Source organism: Triticum urartu, chromosome 2A (assembly GCF_056163025.1).
Source record: "Triticum urartu cultivar PI428250 chromosome 2A, HENAU_Tu73, whole genome shotgun sequence".
Lineage (NCBI taxonomy): Eukaryota > Viridiplantae > Streptophyta > Magnoliopsida > Poales > Poaceae > Triticum > Triticum urartu.
In genome coordinates this window covers 749295337-749314769 of record NC_141874.1, presented here as the reverse complement: position 1 = coordinate 749314769, position 19433 = coordinate 749295337, and the positions used below count along the sequence as shown (strand labels likewise).

Here is a 19433-nt window from a genome sequence, read left to right as displayed (position 1 = left end):
CCATTCAGAGTCTCATCGGCTTCGCCAACGGCGACACTCAACGGTAGCCGAGCACGTCGCAGCCGCGGCAAGTCAGCTAGGCACGAGCCGGTGGCGACAAGACCGGTGGGGGTGCAACCACTGTGCACTCTCCGCCCCGAAGGCCAAGATCGCCGACTCGCCGGATCCACCTCGACAGCGACTCCACCGCGTCATCAGATCCACGAGCTCGTCGCGATCAGCGCCAAGTTCTTCACGAACGACAGCAAGAAGAAGCTCGTACTCGCATCGAGCGCCGAAGAGAAGCGCGGCGTCAATCGGACTAGTGCGCTGGGCCCTCTGTCGACATGCATGCGCCAGGGGAACCAGGCGGCTTGCCGTACGCGGTAGGTTGCCCTACGTTTACTCATGAGCTGCGGCAAGTCCAGTGGCCCAGCACGAAGAATTTCAAGCCAGATGTACCAGAGAAGTACGACGGCAAGTCGCATCCGTCGGAGTTCCTCAGCATCTACACCATCGCGGTGCAGGCTGCTGGGGGCGGGACGACAAGATCCTTGCCAACTACTTCCCGCTGGTGCTAAAGCCCAACGTCAGGTCCTGGCTCATGCACTTGCCGGACAGCTCCATATCTTCCTGGGCAGACCTATGCCATCAGTTTGTCGGCGCCTTTACAGGCGGCCACAAACCTCATGGCCAAGAGAGTGACCTTCATCTGCTCGCCCAGAAGGAAGGAGAGCCCCTGCGCAAGTACATTCAGAGATTCAGCCGTGTACAGCACAACATCCCAGATGTCCACCCTGCCACGGTCATCAGCGCGTTCCATCAGAACGTGCGTAACCGCAGGATGCAGGAGGAGATGGCGATGTGCAAGATCAGAGACGTCAGTGAGCTGTATGCCCTGGCCGACAAGTGTGCACGTGCTGAATAAGGGAGGAAACTCCCCGGAGAGAATGTAGGAGCAGGAGGATCTGACAGCGAGGATGCTGCCCCGGCAAAGAAAAACCGGCGGTGGAACAACAGAAAGAAGAAAGGCAAAGATGTGCTAGTCGTTGAGCAGTCCGGCAACGAAGGTGGCGCCAAGAAAGCCAAGGCTGGTAGCTCCGGCAAGGAGATTGCCGCATGCACCAACTGCCAGGCTGTGGCGGTCGCCGACAAGCAGGACGGCACCGACAAGCAGTACTGCAAGATCCACCGCACCAAGGGCCATGACCTCCAGAGCTGCAAGAAGGTCGAGCAGCTTGTCCAGCAGCAAAAGGCTGAGTACGAGCGACGCGACAAGGAGAGGGCCCAAGGAGGCGCTGGAGAATCCGGCAAGAAGCGCGCCGGCCGGGGAGGACGCCGCGGCAAGGCCAAGCAGCGGCAAGGAGACAGACATCCCCGCGGCCGCGATAAGGATGAAGATGACGAAGACATGGATGATGTCGAGACCAGTGAGCAGGAGTTCCAAAAAGCCACAGAGGTCTTGTGCGTTGACGGCGGTGCTTCTCTGCATACTTCGCACCGCCAACTCAAGCAGTGGGTGCGGGAAGTCAATGCGGCGGAACCACCTGTCGAGTCAGGCAAGCTTCTGAAGTGGTCCAGCACGCCTATCATCTTTGATATTGAGGACCACCCTGATCGCATAACTGCGGTCGGGTGCTTGCCGATGTTGGTTTCACCAACTATCCGCAACCTCAAGGTCACTAAGATGCTAGTTGACGGCGGGGCCGGCTTGAACCTGATCTCCTCTGCTGTACTCCAGAAACTCCAGATCCCTGACAGCGAGCTTGAACAGACCGGCACATTCCAAGGAATCAACCCGGGAAGGAGCAAGCCAAAGGGGAAGGTCACGTTGCCAGTAACATTTGGCAGCGAGTTGAACTTCAGAACTGAGAGGGTCACTTTTGACGTTGCCGATTTTCCATTGCCTTACAATGGGATACTCGGCCGTCCAGCACTCGCCAAGTTCATGGCAGCCTCTCACTACGCATACAATATGCTGAAGATGCCAGGCCCGATAAGCGTCATCTCTGTCCCTGGCGACAAGAAGGATGCTCTTATCTGCGCCGACAAGATCTACCGGGAAGCGGCAGCCGCAGCAGATCGCAAGTCACCTGCCATTGAAGCTCCCGGGAGGAAGAAGAAGACCAATTCCGGCAAGAGTTCTGATGCCCACTCCGGCAAGCGCACCTCTTCGGAGTGCTGCGCTACCGTCGAGGACGCACCATCGAGCTCCATCGGCAAGTGTAAGAAGACAATGGCAGCTCCGCCAGAGACCAAGAAGGTGTCCGCCAAGGAGGACAGCACTGGTGGTACCTTCACCATCAGTGCCACTCTCGACCCTAAATAGGAAAGCGCGCTCATTGCTTTCCTGCGGGCGAACATCGACGTGTTTGCGTGGCAACCGTCTGACATCCCCGGTGTTCCCAGGAAAGTAATTGAGCACCATCTTGCCGTTTGTCCTCATGCGCGGCCCGTCAAGCAGAAGGTCAGGAAGCAAGCAGTGGAGCGCCAAGAATTCATCGCAGAAGAGATCAAGAAGTTGGAAGCAGCAGGCCTTGTCAGAGGAGTGTTCCATCCTACGTGGTTGGCCAATCCTGTAGTCGTGCGCAAGGCGAATGGGAAATGGAGACTTTGTATCGACTTTACCGATGTTAACAAAGCTTGTCCCAAAGACCCATTTCCTTTGCCGTGCATTGACTAGATTGTTGACTCCACGGCCGGATGTGACTTGCTTTCATTTCTTGACGCATACTCAGGATATCATCAGATCTTCATGGCAGAAGAGGATGAGGAGAAGACTGCATTCATTACTCCATGTGGCACGTACTGTTTCATACGGATGCCTTTCGGTTTAAAGAATGCTGGTTCAACATTTGCAAGGGTAGTCCATGTCGCTCTTAAGCCACAAATACACAGAAATGTGGAAGCCTACATGGATGACATAGTAGTCAAGAGCAAGGACAAGGCAACTCTGATTCAAGATTTAGACGAGACCTTTGCAAATCTGCGCAAGATCAGCCTCAAGCTCAACCCCGAGAAGTGTGTGTTTGGAGTCCACTCCGGCAAGCTTCTCGGGTTCTTCGTGTCTCAGCGGGGAATCGAAGCCAACCCCGAAAAGATCAAGGCCATTGAGCAGATTGAAGCACCAAAGCGCGTCAAGGATGTACAAAGACTTGCCGGTTGCGTGGCTAATCTCAGCAGGTTTATTTCTAGGTCTGCTGAGCGCGCCCTGCCATTTTTCAAAATATTGAAAAAGGCAGGTCCAATGAAATGGACTCCGGAAGCGGAGGCTGCGCTGCAAGACTTAAAGAGATACCTGTCCGCCCCTCCAACACTTGTCGCACCTAAGCCACAAGAGAAGTTGTTGTTGTATATAGCGGCAACCAATCAAGTGGTTAGTGCTGCGTTAGTGGCAGAGAGGGAGGCAGATGACGAGCCAGCAACCACGGCAGGCGCATCCAGCGACAAGCAGGGGGCTTCCCCGACAAGCTCTGGTCCCAACAAGGATGGATCTGCGCAGACGCGCGAGGAGATACAGAAGAGAATGGTGCAGCGCCCAGTTTACTTTGTCAGTTCCCTTCTACAGGGGGCTAGGACAAGGTACTCTGGCATGCAGAAATTGCTTTTCGGCCTTCTCATGGCCTCAAGAAAGCTGCGCCATTACTTCCAAGCACATGAGATCACAATTGTCACTCGCTTTCCGCTGAAGAGGATACTACAGAATCCAGAAGCAACAGGCAGGATTGTTGAGTGGGCACTGGAACTGTCAAGCTTTGGCCTCAAGTTTGAGAGTACTTCAACTATCCAAAGCAGAGCATTGGCAGAATTCATAGCAGAATGGACGCCAACACCAGATGAAGAAATTCCAGAAACGAGCATCCCCGGCGAGGAAGCAAGCAAAGAGTGGCTGATGTACTTTGATGGTGCCTTTTCGCTGCAAGGCGCCGGCGCTGGCGTGCTGCTTGTCGCACCCACCGGAGAGCACCTCAAGTACGTAGTCCAAATGCACTTTTCCAAGGAGCAAGCAACAAACAATACTGCAGAGTATGAAGGCTTGCTTGCCGGTCTCAGGATCGCGGCAGACCTTGGGATCAAGAAGCTCATTGTCAGGGGTGACTCGCAGCTTGTCGTCCGCCAAGTGAACAAGAGCTATCAGAGTCCGTTGATGGAAGCCTACGTCGACGAAGTGAGAAAGCTAGAAGAGCACTTTGACGGCCTACAGATGGAGCATGTTCCAAGAGCTCAGAACGACATTGCCGATGGCCTATCAAAGTGCGCCGCACTTAAGTTACCTGTGGAACCAGGGATCTTTGTGCTCAAGCTGACTCAACCGTCCATAACGCCATCAACTGGACAGAGCAAGAAGAGGAAGTTGATTTCTGGTGACTATTTTCCGGCAGAGCTTCCCAAAGCCGCCGCCAAGAAGGTCCCCAAGATCAACACCAAGAATGCTGAGGAGCAGTCTGCTCCGGCAAACCCTAGGGTTTGTTCCGTTGAAGCAGAAGCTCCCGATAAGTTTTGCTCCGGCAAGCTTGTCGGGGAACATCAAGCTCCGGCAGAGCCGCAGGTTCTCACCGTAGGAGCGGATGTTCCCGCAGCAGCTGAGATCAACGCCAAGAGTGCTGAGGAGCAGTCTGCTCTGGCAAGCCCTAGGGTTTGTTCCGTTGAAGCACAAACTCCCGGCAAGTTTTGCTCCGGCAAGCTTGCCGGGGAACGTCAAGCTCCGGTAGAGCCGCAGGTTCTTGCCGTAGAAGCGGATGTTCCCACAGCAGCAGATTTGCCTTTAGTCCTTGTTGTCGAGCCACAAGCTCCAGCATGGGCACAGCAGATTGTCCGTTTCCTTCAGACAGGAGAACTTCCCGAAGAGCAAGAAGAAGCGGAAAGAGTAGCCCGGCAGTCAAGTATGTACCAGTTTGTCGACAAGACACTGTACAGAAGAAGACTCAACGGTGTGAAATTGAAGTGTATTCACCGGGAAGACGGAAAAAAGCTGTTGGCAGAGATACATGGAGGCATATGTGGTCACCACATTGGCGCAAGAGCACTTGCCGGCAAAGCATTCCGGCAAGGTTTCTTTTGGCCGACAGCCCTCCAGGATGCAACTGCACAAGTAACCAAGTGTGAAGCGTGCCAGTTCCATTCCAAGCAGATACACCAACCAGCTCAAGCTCTCCAGACGATCCCTTTATCCTGGCCATTTTCGGTCTGGGGGCTCGACATCCTCGGCCCCTTTCCCCGAGCAATCGGGGCCTTTGAGTACTTGTACGTTGCAATCGACAAGTTCACAAAGTGGCCGGAAGTGGAAGCAGTGAGGAACGTGACAGCACAGTCAGCAGTCAAGTTCTTCAGGTCGATTGTTTACCATTTTGGGATCCCTAACAGGATAATCACCGACAACAGTACGCAATTTACGAGCCGCACCTTCATGCAGTACGTCCAAGATCTTGGCGCCAAGGTCTGCTTCGCTTCTATTGCTCACCCGAGAAGCAACGGTCAAGCGGAGAGGACAAATGTTGAAGTGCTGCATGGGCTCAAGACCAGGACTTTCGACAGGCTGCACAAGTGCGGAAGAAACTGGATCGAGGAGCTGCCGGTGGTTCTTTGGTCGATCAGGACGACGCCAAATCGAGCCACTGGCCAGACACCTTTCACTCTAGTCTATGGAGCAGAGGCAGTTCTCCCCACGGAACTCGTATACGGGTCACCTCGAGTGCTCACTTATGATGAGCTTGAGCAAGAGCAGCTGCAACAAGATGACGCGCTGCTCCTTGAGGAAGACCGTCTTCAGGCTGCTGTGCGAGCTGCTTGCTACCAGCAGGCTTTGCGCCGCTACCATAGCCGCAAAGTTAACGCCAGAAGTCTCGAGGAAGGCGACCTTGTTCTTCGGCGTGTTCAGTCCGCCAAGAATTCCAACAAGTTGACGCCGAAGTGGGAAGGCCCTTACCGGGTGAAACGAGTCACTAGGCCTGGCGCTGTCCGCCTGGAGACCAAAGATGCCATTCCGGTGAGCAACTCCTGGAACATTGAGCATCTTCGTAAGTTTTACCCGTAAGGCGCGGTTGCCGGAACCTGTTCCGGCAACCACCTTTTGTACAAGTCTTGCCGCTGTTGCATGTAATCCTTTGTACAAAGCCGGGCGCAGACCCCGTGCATAAGTAAAGCTCATGTGCTCCGCACATCTTGTCAATTTCATGCTTTCTATTTTTTTCATGTGTTATCTGACACTTTGTGCAGCACCTACTCCCCGGTAAGCAATAACGAGCCGTAAGGCTCCATATCTTTATTTTCTCCTCTTTCTTTTTTCTCAAGGAAAGGAAGGTTCCCTTGCCCACAAGTTTGCCGGGGGGAAGGAGAAGATAATGGTGTGGACCAGGCGTCGTTCGAGAAAGTTTCGCCTTACCGGGAAGCAAACAACAGAAAAGCTAAGTTGCCAAAGTTTGAGCAATCAGATTTTTTAAATTTTTAAGTTATCTCCCTTGAACGACCGCACTTTGTATGGAAAACCTATGCGCGGAGGAACCAACTCGCAGCTAGTTGCGCCCTTACTTTGTTTCGAGTCCGCTCAACAACTTAAGTCAGCTGCGACTAATTGCGACAAGGTTTCTTGTCGGTAGCGGCATCGCCAGCAGGCTGTTGACGTCCCGCACTCAGCGCTCGCGGCTAAGGTGCCTGCACCGGCAAGTTCCCTAAAAGCGTAGGGCAAAAACATACAAAGGGAGGAATCAAGTAAAGGGAATAACATTGCAATCATTGCCCAGAATAGAGTTATATTACAAAGTAGCTTGTCGCGGCTCTAACAGATTGTTTTCATAACATGACCAGCAGCGACAAGAAAAGAAGAAAACGGGCGGCCTAGTCTACGCGGTCGCCCTCAACCCTCTTGATCCCGCTCACCTTGTCCACAATGGGTGCGACAAGGGTCTTGATCGCCTCCAGATCAGCATCCGGCGGCAGAGTCTTGAGGACGTTGGTGAGGTTGAGGCCTGGGTTGCGGAAGGCCACCTTCACCAACACCTTTTGAAGAGCTCCCGCGCAGATCTTGCGTGACTCGTCGGCCAGCTGCTTTTGGATCTTCTCTCAGAGCCGCTGGAGGGCCATCGCCACGCCTTTGAAGAACAAGGTGAGCTTGGCGCTGGGTTGGAGGTTCTCATCGGAGGGATACCCGAGATCCTCCACCCCCAGCTGTGCCAGCTCCCTGTCGATATCTGCGGCAGCACTCACGAGACCCTCCGTCCAGTGCTCCACTTTCTCCAGCGTCTTGGTCAAAGTGGTCAGCTTCAACTCAAGATCTGCATTGGAGTCCTTGGCGGCGCTGAGCTCTTTTCCCTTCTCGGCGAGGCGAGCCTGCAGCTCTGAGTTGCTGTGGGCATCCTTCTCCCGCTCAAGCTTGAGCATGGCAAGTTCTTCACCACTAGCCTTGAGATCGGCCTCCAGCTGCGCCACCTTCGTCTCCAGCTCCTTCTTGGCGGCCTCGGCAACTGCGGCAGCATCCTCTGCTTGCTTAAGGGCTCCGCCGATTTCCAGCTCACGCGTGGCAAGCTCCTCCTCGTGGCTGTCGAGGTTAACCTTCCGCTGCGCCAGCTCGCCCTCCTGCGCGAACAGCTTCTCAGCGGCAAGCCGTTGTTGCTCTTCAGCTTCGGCCTTCTCAAGGAAGAAGGCCTTCTGCTCTTCGGCGAGCTGCTCCCGCTCCTCTGCCAGGGACCGGAGAGCTTCCTGGTTGAGACCTCGGAGCTCCTCGGTGCGCTTCTCGATGTCCGCTCCCGCCTTCGCGACAAGCGCCTCGCGGGATTCCAGCTTGGCTTGCCGCGCGCGGTAGAGCGACAACAGCTTCCGCAGCAGCCGCTCCTCCTCAAGCTCGCCGCTGCTGCTGCTCGGCGCATCAACTAGCGTCAACCCAGCGGAGGCGAGCACCTCTCCGTCAAAGCTCTCTCCTTCGATCGGCGCCCTGGAGCTTGACGCCCAGGGGAGGTTGATGAAGACGCCATCGCCGGCCTTCAAGTAGATACCTGGCTGGGGCTCTTCGGAGCCTGGCGCTGCGGCAGCGGCGGACGGGTCGGCGGTCGACGTAGCGCCTGGCGCTCCTGTGGCCTCAGGGCCATCAGTGCGATCGCCAGACCACCCGCCAGCTGCTGCGGCGGCAGCTTTGGCGGCCTCATCGCCGGTGGCAACCTCGATCTCCATCGGCTCTGCAGCAGATGGGTCTGATTGCCGGAAAAGGGGAGAAAGGTCAAACAAATACCCAACAATAAGAAGAACCCAAGGGAAGCTTTGAAGAGAATATTACCTCTACTGGGTTCGGCAGTCGTAGTCCCCGCCGCCGGGGGGACGCTGGTGCTGTCCCTTGCCGGAGAATTCCCCCTTGCCGGAGGACTCTCCCTTGGCCTTTCGGGGGCAGTCTCTGGGCGCTCCTGGTGGGGCTGCTCTGCGCCTACACAAATCAACAATCAGATATTAGCAAATACAGAGTATCCATGCGCGCCTCACAGCGGAAAGCGAACCATATACTTACGCTGGGGGCTGCTCTGGAGAAAAGTTGCCGGGTCCGGCAAGGTTGTCTCGGGCGCACCCCCTGCTGTCGCGGTGGGTTCGTCCTCGATGATAATCACCGGGACCTTGGCCCTCTTCGCTGTTCTCTGGGCCAGAGTCCTGAAAAGGAACAAGTTTAGAGCAAAGCAAATGAGATACAAGATAAAATGGCAAGAATTGAAGAACTACAAGTACAACAAGAGAATCTTACTCTTCTTCTTCTTCCTCGTCGGAGCTGAACGCGGAGAAGTGGAAGTCCGGCCCACGTCCAGCGCGAGGAGGCGGAGGAGTAGTTTCCCTTGGCCGCTTGGCGGGAACAGTGGCGGTGGCCTGAGACGACCCCGCTCCAGTTGCCGTAGCAGCATGAGGTGCTCCCGCAGCAACAGTGCTTGCCGCGGTGGAGCGCGTCACGCGGCGCAGCGACTGTTCACTCGCCTGCCGCCCCGCTACGTCCCCGGCCTTGCGGAGACGCCTTCTTGGTGGGGATGGAGGCTCTGCTTGCGGCGAGCTGCCTGAAGATGAGGAGGAAGAGGAGTTGATCTCCAGCGAGCCGCTCGAATCCTTGGCGGGCTCGCTCGACTCGGCATTATGCCCGGCAAGCACTTTCTCGCCGGCGAGCTCCCCTCACTCGGCATGGCTTGCCGCCTCTGCTGCATCTGCCTCCTCTACGGTGAATCCAAATTCGCCCGCGGCTGCGGCTGCCGCCGCCTCTTCTAGCCTGGTGGCGATGCGTGTCATCTCCTCATCGGTGGTGTCGCGGGTGAGCCTATCCTTTTCATCGGAGCAGATCGGCACTTCTACCAAGTCGTCAAAGAACTGCTGCACAACGTCGTCTGCAGGCTCTTGCCAAGTTGGGACAATTCCATGCGAATCGCACAGCGGCATCCTTGCACGGATGCGGTCGAGCGCAGAGTTGTTGCACAGCGGAACAACACCCCCCGGCAACCTGAACACTTCAGGATGTTGAGGGTCGTACTTGAACAGCTCCTGGAGCATTGCGTTGAGCTCCAAAACAGTGAAGTTGAAGTTGAGGCCCGGACGCAGCCTCATGATATCCGCCGCATTCTTGAATTCCCAAGTGGGCCTCCCCCGTTCCTGCAGGGGGGCAATGCAGCGGCGAAGGAAATCTGCGCTAACAGCGCCTACAGTGAGCCCGGCAAGCCTGAGGCGTAGGATCCGGGTGACGGCAATCTTAAGCCTATCATCTTCCGGGGCCACGTCACTCCAATCGCTGCCGCGTGCTACTGGGGTTTGGCGCTGGGCGGTAAACGGCTGCGGGTTCTCCTCGTCAATCCAGCACCAGTCTGCTCTCCATTCCTCCCACTTGCCGCGGAACTCTCCCTCCAGATAAGTGTCCTTCTTGCCGGCCCTCGAGATCCAGGTGATTCCGCCGGATAAAGGTTCTCCTCTCTCTACTCGGGGCATAAAGAAGTGGCGGAAAAGGGCTACATTGGGATGGACTCCGACAAAGTTTTCACAGAGATGTGCGAAAACTGCCATGGTCAGAACGGCATTGGGGGTGAAGTCAAGGAGATGGAATCCGTAGGTGTTCATGATATCGCAGAAGAACTCAGAGAAGGGCGGGCAGAGCCCGCAGTAGAAGAACAAGGCGAAGAAAGGATATCCGTTTGGAGCCATTTTCCAAGCGGTGGCTGGAAGTACCTTCGTGCGCGGATGCGCTCGCGTCTCCGTCGACCAGAAGAGATAGTAGTTCTCCCTCAGCTCCCTCGCGGCAAGCTTGGGGGGAAGACTACCCGCTCCTTTCACAGCGCCGCAAGCCGCTGCGCCTCGGTCGACTTCACAACCTTCCCCTTGTCAGCTTTCGGAGCCATGGCGGAAGTGGTGGAGGAGGTCGACGGCGTTGGTGGTGCTGGTGGCAATGTTGGGCGAGGCGCTGCTCCCTTTCGGCTTTGGGAAGACGAGGGAGCGGCGGAGATTTCCGAGATTGGAGTAGCAACCGGCGAATGGGCGAACTGCCCCTGTTTCCCCTGCTTATAAGGAGGGAGGGGGCGGACGTTCCGCATTTCCGAATAAAGAAACCACCCACGATCTCTCCCACGACGCCGCATTCAACGCGTGTCGTTCGGGGAGGGCGCGGTGGATACGGAGAGAGATACGGCGTAGCCCAGGCCGCGCGTGCCCGTGCCCTGTTTTGGGCCTGGCCCAACAGCGCTCGGCACCGTGTATGGCCCAGGCCCGGGGGCTCCTGTCGGTGTACTAGAGTAGGGGTACCCTAGTATCCCGAACTTGTGCACGGGTAGTCGCAGCATCCCGCGGCAAGGCTTGCCGGGTGACCGCCAAGGTCCTCCGTGGTTCCCCTGGGGCCATTCAAGGAGACAAGACCCCGGCAAGAGGAGCTTGCCGGGAAGGCCAACCAAGGCGTCTCAAGGAACTTGCCGCGACGCGCCACGCGTCCCGGCAAGGCCCGGTGAGCGACAAGCTCCCGGATGCGACAAGACAACGACCGCGGCAAGGCACTTGCCGCGGCAAGCCACCACTCTGTGTCCACGCTCCAGCACACCCACCAACGTGTCGCTCTGGGACCCTTCCAAGCGTACGTGGCGGGAGGCTGTGCAGCCAGCGGTGCGCGGTGGCAAGCGGCGCTGACAAGATTGCCATCGTGGCGAGCGGTGGCGTCCCTGACGGTCCCTTTTGCACTATTTAGGTGACGCAGACGGGCATTTAATGCCCTTGTCCCCTGCTGTCAGGGTTAGGTATGATACACTGTAGCAGGTAGCTGTACCAACCGCAGCACCTTTACATTTTTACCCTTGTCTACGTTGCCACCTGTCGGTGACCCCTTGAGCATATAAAAGGAGGCCCATGCGCAACATAGGGGAAGGAGGAAGAACTCTCACGCTCGGTCTCGTTAGTTGCTAGAGTGTACTGTGGCACTCTGCGCTCCCGAGCAAGAACTCAATACAAACCACAAAGTAGGAGTAGGATTTTACGCATCCGTGCGGCCCGAACCTGGGTAAACCGCTCGTATGCTTCGCCTCGATCCGCTCTTCGTGCGACCCCCGCCCCCGCCGAACCGAAAGGGACTCGGTCCGCCGGTCCCATAGGTGCTCGTGGGTCAGTACCCCAGCACTGCCGTACTAATAAATCATTAAAAATATCTGTGAACTGATTTAGAAACTTAAATCTAAAAGTTTGAACACCATATGACGGAAAACTACTATTTAGAACGTGAATTTGTGGTTACATAGAAGAGATGCATTTTTACATATATAAGAGATGGACTGTTTAATATCACGCACAAACGGCAAAACAACTAGAGGAACTACATGACAAAAAATAACTATTGAAAGAAGAAATTCTATGAAATTTTGTTCTATCAGGCATGCTTCAAAAGAGGCGTGACATGTCTTTTGGTTGCAGATTCATGTGATGACAAGAGAATTAATTTAGTTGGGATGACACTTGCTCACTTTGTTTCACTAAATCTAGTGGGTGACCTCTTTGTGATGGTAGCGAATGTCATATTTGGAGATCGATCGAGGTATATGGCGTCACAAGGCCCAAAACCAAAAATGGTCGAATGACCCTCATGCTCGAAACCAACCGACCCACAACGATTGAGTTGGGACAGTTGGATTAATAAACCCTTCACCCATCAAACCCTTCCAGCTCCTTGCGGATGGACGGTGCTTGGACACATTTCAAAACCTGTACTCTAGTAGTCTGATTACCACTATACTTACATCTGGGTGCCGCTTATTTGCGTAGGACATGTTCGATCAATGTTGTGACCACGCAAGGGATAATGGGTACTTGTTGAGGGAGGACGCGAAGAAGATGCGAATGATAGTGAGTGGGGAGTTCCACCAAGAAATGCGGGAGTTCCTCCGCACGAATAAATGATCCAAGGGAAGTGACCATCTGGAAAGAAGAGAAGATGCTACTTGTCTGTACCACACAATCCTTCATGTGAGGAAGGCCTGAATATACGTACCCAGCAGACAAGTCTTTAGAAGATCCAACTGCATGAGTCAGAGTGGTAGTCTGGTAGATGTTGAAATCATTTGGACTCGACGGTCGTAAATCGAATGTAATCATATGTTCGATAGGTTTAGTCTGCAGTTTGTGCCATGCTAAATGTAAGTCACAGAAGGTAGTGGATTATTCTGTTGGGAAAATCAAAACCCGAGGCCCGCCGCCCCGTCACAGAAGGCCATGCTAAATGTAAGTCACAGAAGGCAGTGTTTACTACGCAGCGCCGCCGTCTCCCTCCCCACCTCCGTCCCCCGCCGCCCCGCCTCCTACCTGGCAGACCACCACCGAGGCCCGAGCCAGCGGCCATGACCGGCAAGAAGCACGAGTCCTCCAAGAAGCAGCCCAAGGGCAGCCGCCTGCCACTCGGCGCCGACCCGGACGCGGTGGCTGACGCCGGGAAGCGCCGTCGCTCCGGCACCGCCAAGCGCCACCAGGCCGAGGAGGAGGAGTTTGTGCCCTCCTCCATCAGCGCCAAGATCCTCCGCGAGGCCCTCAAGCAGCAGCAGGAGCAATAGGAGGAGATCCTCCACGTACTATTCAGTCTTCGAATGGCACAAATTATCAACGTGTGAAACTACATGGGCTAGTTGACGTACTAATAAATCATTAAAAATATCTGTGAACTGATTTAGAAACTTAAATCTAAAACTTGGAACACCATATGACAGAAAATTACTATTTAGAACGTGAATTTGTGGTTACATAGAAGAGATGCATTTTTTTCAGTATTATTACTAATAGAAAGTATTTCACATATATAAGAGATGGACTGTTTTATATCACGCCCAAACGACAAACAACTAGAGGAACTACATGACAAAAAATAACAATTGAAAGAAGATATTCTATGAAATTTTGTTCTATAAGGAATGCTTCAAAAGAGGCGTGACATGTCCTTTGGTTGCAGATTCATGTGATGACAAGAGAATTAATTTAGCTGGGATGACACTTGCTCACTTTGTTTCACTAAATCTAGTGGGTGACCTCTTTGTGATGGTAGCGAATGTCATATTTGGAGATCGATCGAGGTATATGGAGTCACAAGGCCCAAAACCAAAAATGGTCGAATGACCCTCAAGTTAGAAACCAACCGACCCACAAGATTGAGTTGGGACAGTTGGATTAATAAACCCTTCACCCATCAAACCCTTTCAGCTCCTTGCGGATGGACGGTGCTTGGACACATTTCAAAACATGTACTCTAGTAGTATGATTACAACTATACTTACATCAAGGTGCCGCTTATTTCCGTAGGACATGTTTGACCAATGTTGTGACAAAGCAAGGGATAATGGGTACTTGTTGTGGGAGGACGCGAAGAAGATGCGGTTGATAGTGAGTGGGGAGTTCCACCAAGAAATGCGGGAGTTCCTCCGCACGCAAAAATGATCCAAGGGAAGTGACCATCTGGAAAGAAGAGAAGATGCTACTTGTCTGTACCACACGATCCTTCATGTGAGGAAGGCCTGAATATACCTACCCAGCAGACAAGTCTTTAGAAGATCCAACTGCGGGAGGCAGAGTGGTAGTCTGATAGATGTTGAAATCATTTGGACTCGACGGTCGTAAATCGAATGTAATCATCTATTCGATAGGTTTAGTCTGCAGTTTGTGCCATGCTAAATGTAAGTCACAGAAGGTAGTGGATTATTCTGTTGGGCAAATCAAAATCCGATGAACTGTACGAGATCCACTTCTCCAGTTAAGTTTTGCATGGAAGTTGCGTACAATTGTGATTAATCTGTGTCAGTCAGTTTGGAACCACACAAGTTTGCAAAACCGCATTGAGACAGGATTGACAATTTTGATTTTCAGTAAATTGGTTTATTATCTTTTTAACAAAATATATCCACACTCTGGTGTGTAGAGTTAAAAATACAATGAGTGTTCAATTTGATGTTTAGGCATAGGACAATATGCATGTACCAAAGTTCAAATATGGCCTCACATTAAACGAGTGTTCAGTATAGAAACGAATTTATATTAAAAAAATGGTTTCAAATATTTGAACTAAAGTTCCACTTCTTTTTGTTCACAACATCGAACGGCTCGTTGTGTTGACACCAAAGGTATGGCAATGGTCGTCAACTCAACCGGAGGCAAAACCAAAACTGACCATCATACAACTGAACCAGATGCAAAACTAGCCGACAAAACCGGTTAACATGGTTGGTAACAAATCCTTCTCAGATGATTGTTTCCTTTTGTCATCCACATTATATTTGACTTTGCCTATAAATGTGTGTTTGGAAATCAGACTTATCCTTATAATATCCTATATCGTATACAAAGAGGAAGAAACACTTGAATATTATTAGAGTAGTAATTGTCATTGGTGACAATGCAAAAGGAAAGAAACATGAAGAATCTTTAATCTATACATAAAAAAGATGGTCGATAAATTTCCAATACCAACAATCGATCAACGGTGTGTTTCCTACCTATTTTGTATCAGTACACGCCTTCACAACCAACAACGGCTCCATTTTTAGATGGAAATACTCCTACACACTAGGATTAGGCCTCAATAAATATTTACCTTTTTCATCCCTCAATCCATAAAACAGATTGGCCCATGAAGGATACCAGTATATATATGCCCCCATACACGAGCATGTCATCCAAAGTTCATCGAGCAAACACACAAACACTGGACTACCATCGAACTTATCCCACAGATTTGTCAAGTCTTCTCTTTGAAATGGAGGGTGTAACAGTGTTGATTGTTGGTGCTGGGCCAGCAGGCCTCGCAACGGCAGCATGCCTTAGCCAATTCTCAATTCCTTATGCCATCGTCGAGCGCGAGAGCTGTAGCGCGTCACTCTGGCGCAACCGCGCGTATGATCGCCTCAAGCTGCATCTCGCAAAGGAGTTCTGTGAGTTGCCACACATGTCATACCCTGTAGATTCACCAACGTACATACCAAAAACCTTGTTTGTGAAGTACTTGGATGACTATGTTGAGCTTTTCAACATTCAACCAAAGTATCTCACCAGCGTGGAGTCATCCACATATGACAATGATGAAAAATGTTGGTCCATTGTGGCAAAGGACATGTCAAAGTGCACCACAGTCAAGTTCACGGCGAAGTTTCTTGTTGTGGCAAGTGGTGAGAATAGTGCAGAGAATATTCCAATGTTCCCTGGACTGGAAAACTTTCCAGGTGATGTTATCCACTCCTCAAGCTACAAGTCAGGCAAGAGCTACTCTGGCAAGAATGTATTGGTCATTGGATCTGGCAACTCCGGGATGGAAATTGCTTATGACCTTGCGACCCATGGTGCCAACACATCGATTGTTATACGAAGCCCGGTACGTACATGCACTATATATTTTCATTGGATGCATGAACGCAAACTCTTAGTATAGTTATTAATAGAATAGATGCAATTTTTAGTGTTATTACTAATAGGAAGTATTTCACATAGAAAAAGAGATGGACTGTTTTATATCACACACAAACAACTGAAAGACTAGAGGAACCACATGACAAAAATTAATTTCTTGAAAGAAGAAATTCTATTTTTATAGTGCATACTTCAAAAGAGGTGTGACATGTTTTGTGGTTGCAGATTCATGTAATGACAAAGGAATTAATTCGTTTGGGGATGACACTTGCTCACCGTCTTCCATTGAATCTAGTGGATAAACTCCTTGTGATGGCAGCGTATTTAATATTTGGAGACCTGTCACAGCATGGCATCACAAGGCCAAAAATGGGTCCAATGACCCTCAAATCAGAAACAGGCCGATCTGCAGTAATTGATGTTGGGACTGTTGGATTGATCAAAAAAGGCATCATCAAAGTAAGTATATCCTTGACATGGCATAAATTTATAACATATGTTGATTTGATATGCCAAGTTATCAATGTATTTTTTATCTCCTAAAGGTTCAAGGGAGCATTAGTAAGATCAAGGGCAACATAATTAAATTTCAATGCAGCCAAAGAATGTCATTTGATGCAATTGTGTTTGCAACTGGATACAAAAGCACAGCAAATATGTGGCTCAAGGTAATATAGCTTGTGTTTGAACATGTCTGAGTTTGTTTTCTTGGTGTAACCATTATTAAATCTGCTAACAGGCTCTATGTGTTTTTAATCCAGAATGGTGAGAGCATGTTAAATGGCAACGGACTGCCCATCCAAAAATATCCGAATCATTGGAAAGGTGGAAATGGGCTTTACTGTGCTGGGTTGGCGAGGAGAGGATTAGCTGGTATTGCAACAGATGCCAAGAATATCGCTAATGACATCAAATCTATGATGGACTCTATGTCAAGTTAAATCATCTTTTACATGTAGTTTACCATGGCAAGCATGCTAGAAGGTTGATTCTTTGAGAAATATATCCATTGTGTCACCTTTGTATCTACCTTTTAGACAAGTAAATTTATGTTTATTTTAAGGTTCATATGAGCCCCGGAGAGAGATGTACTATTATACTATAATCAAGGGCTATGTACTCTCATTACGCGGAGAGATTTCTAATTTTGGTTGAACCTACAACTGTGTATTATATTTTATTTACTTGAAATTATATGTGCAAAAGGCATGCGCTCAATACACTATTATCTATACCAAGATCTCTTGTGGCATGTTTACCCCATCAGTATACAACTGTCGGATGTAGTAATCACATCAGCCTAAAATAAATGCATAGTTCACTACATCCATCGCCGGTACTGTAGTGCTATTCAGTCTTAGAATGGCACTAGTTATCATCCCATGCATCTGCATGGGGTATCTGACGTACTATAAATCATTAAAAATATTTGTGAACATATTTAGAAACTTAAAACTCAAACTTAGAACACCATATGACGGAAAACTACTATCTAGAACGTGTATTTGTGGTTACGTGATACACGTATCCTTAACTGTTGTGGACACAGTTTGTTGTGCCCGAAGCGCAGGGTTTGCAGTATGCAGTAAGTTTTCCATCGGCTAAGATCCAAGGTATCCATCCGCATATTCTTGGATATAAATTGCTTATTACCTTGCGACCATGGTGCCAATACTCTGATTGTTATACGAAGCCTGATATGTACTACATGCACTATATATTTTCACTGGGTACATGAACACAATTTTTTAGTATAGTTACCACTGGAAGAGATCCATTTTATAGTATTATTACTAATAGAAAGTTTTCACATATATAAGAGATGGACTGTTTGACACGACACACAAACAAACAAACAAACGACTAGAGGAACTACATGACAAACAATTAACTTTTGCAAGAAGAAATTCTATGAAATTTTGTTTTATCATGCATGCTTCAGAAGAGGTGTGACATGTCTTTTGGTTGCAGATTCATGTGATGACAACAGAATTTATTCAGTTGGGATGACACTTGCTCACCATCTTTCACTAAATCTAGTGAATAACCTCTTTGTGACGGCAGCGAATTTCATATTTGGAGACCTATCGAGGCATGGCATCACAAGGCCCAAAACCAAAAATGGATCACAACGACCCTCAAGTTAGAAATCTACCGATCCATAGTGATTCATGTTGGGACTGTTGGATTAATAAAAAAATCATCATCAAAGTATTTGGAATATTTGGAGGAATCTGCCTCATTAGTCATATTTTTATAGTTGAAAATAATAAGTAGACCTTTTCTCTCATAATGTTGGTTTGTTTTCTAGTTGGCACTTCTAGAGAGATCCTAGTCATCTACCTAGATATATAGATCTGACTCAAATGCGCAATTATATATTTCAAAAATAAGGCACTTACATGACGAAGAAGGCGGCTACTTGCATATATACTGAATGTTCATTATATTTGAAGGCATAACAAGCAATCATTTGTTTTCTTTTTGGAGAAACACCAACATTGGATTTATAAAAGTGTCAATGGGATATATAGAACATCATTTGAATCAGGACAATAAGAAATCCTAAGTACCCTTTTTTACAATGTGAACTGACGGAATAAAGCATATATAGTGGATGAGCTTCGCCCAGTTTTGTCTATCGCTTTTATCAACTGATGACTCATTGGAATTTACTGACTTCCAAGACAAAATATACTCGGATGGCAAAGATTGCTAATGCCAAACTTGAATTAGCTAAAAGCAACTATAACCAGTAACTGAAATATAATCTTAACACACTCATGGATTGGAGGAGTGTACCTCTGTATTCCGATTTTCCTTTTTTCAAAATAGCACATTTAACTGATGCATTGTTCGAGCAATCTTCAAATCATTCAAAAAAATCTAAGGCATTGTTCGGCCAGCCTCTTGAGTATGACATGATGGGCCGGCCCCTTAAGCAAGGAGAAGAAGCAAGCAGGCCCAGCAATGACGAGCGAGGCCTCCACAAGTCCACAAGTCCACAAAAACAAAACCCGCCAATCCGCCATCCTCCTTCCTCCTCTAGGGTTTTACTATGCAGCGCCGCCGTCTCCCTCCCCACCTCCGTCCCCCGCCGCCCCACCTCCTACCCGGCAGACCACCACCGAGGCCCGAGCCAGCGGCCATGACTGGCAAGAAGCACAAGTCCTCCAAGAAGCAGCCCAAGGGCAGCCGCCTGCCGCTCGGCGCCAACGCCGATGCGGTGGCCGACGCCGGGAAGCGTCGTCGCTCCGGCGCCGCCAAGCGCCACCAGGCCGAGGAGGAGGAGTTCGTGCCCTCCTCCATTAGCGCCAAGATCCTCCGCGAGGCCCTCAAGCAGCAGCAGGAGCAACAGGAGGAGATCCTCCACGTACTATTCAATCTTCGAATGGCACAAATTATCAACGTGTGAAACTACATGGGCTAGCTGACGTACTAATAAATCATTAAAAATATCTGTGAACTGATTTAGAAACTTAATCTAAAAGTTGGAACACCATATGACGGAAAATTACTATTTAGAACGTGAATTTGTGTTTACATAGAAGAGATGCATTTTTCAGTATTATTACTAATAGAAAGTATTTCACATATATAAG

At 50.3% G+C, this 19433-nt stretch overlaps 1 protein-coding gene across 1 annotated transcript; it reads left to right on the top strand.

The window, feature by feature from the left end:
• The first annotated feature begins 15097 nt into the window (after positions 1-15097).
• On the top strand, positions 15098-16772 carry LOC147987695 (putative indole-3-pyruvate monooxygenase YUCCA10). Its single transcript, XM_087540411.1, has 4 exons — positions 15098-15796; positions 16057-16290; positions 16377-16499; positions 16593-16772. Exons 1-4 carry the CDS (start codon positions 15098-15100, stop codon positions 16770-16772), a joined length of 1236 nt encoding a protein of 411 aa, XP_087396537.1.
• The last annotated feature ends 2661 nt before the right edge of the window (positions 16773-19433 follow it).

Excerpts from the sequence above, each read along its gene's own strand:
- LOC147987695 (XM_087540411.1), top strand. The coding sequence starts at position 15,098 with ATGTCATCCAAAGTTCATCGAGCAAACACACAAACACTGGACTACCAT. Across the intron at positions 15,797-16,056 it reads CGATTGTTATACGAAGCCCG|ATTCATGTAATGACAAAGGA; the intron begins GTACGTACATGC and ends TTGTGGTTGCAG. Across the intron at positions 16,500-16,592 it reads CAGCAAATATGTGGCTCAAG|AATGGTGAGAGCATGTTAAA; the intron begins GTAATATAGCTT and ends TTTTTAATCCAG.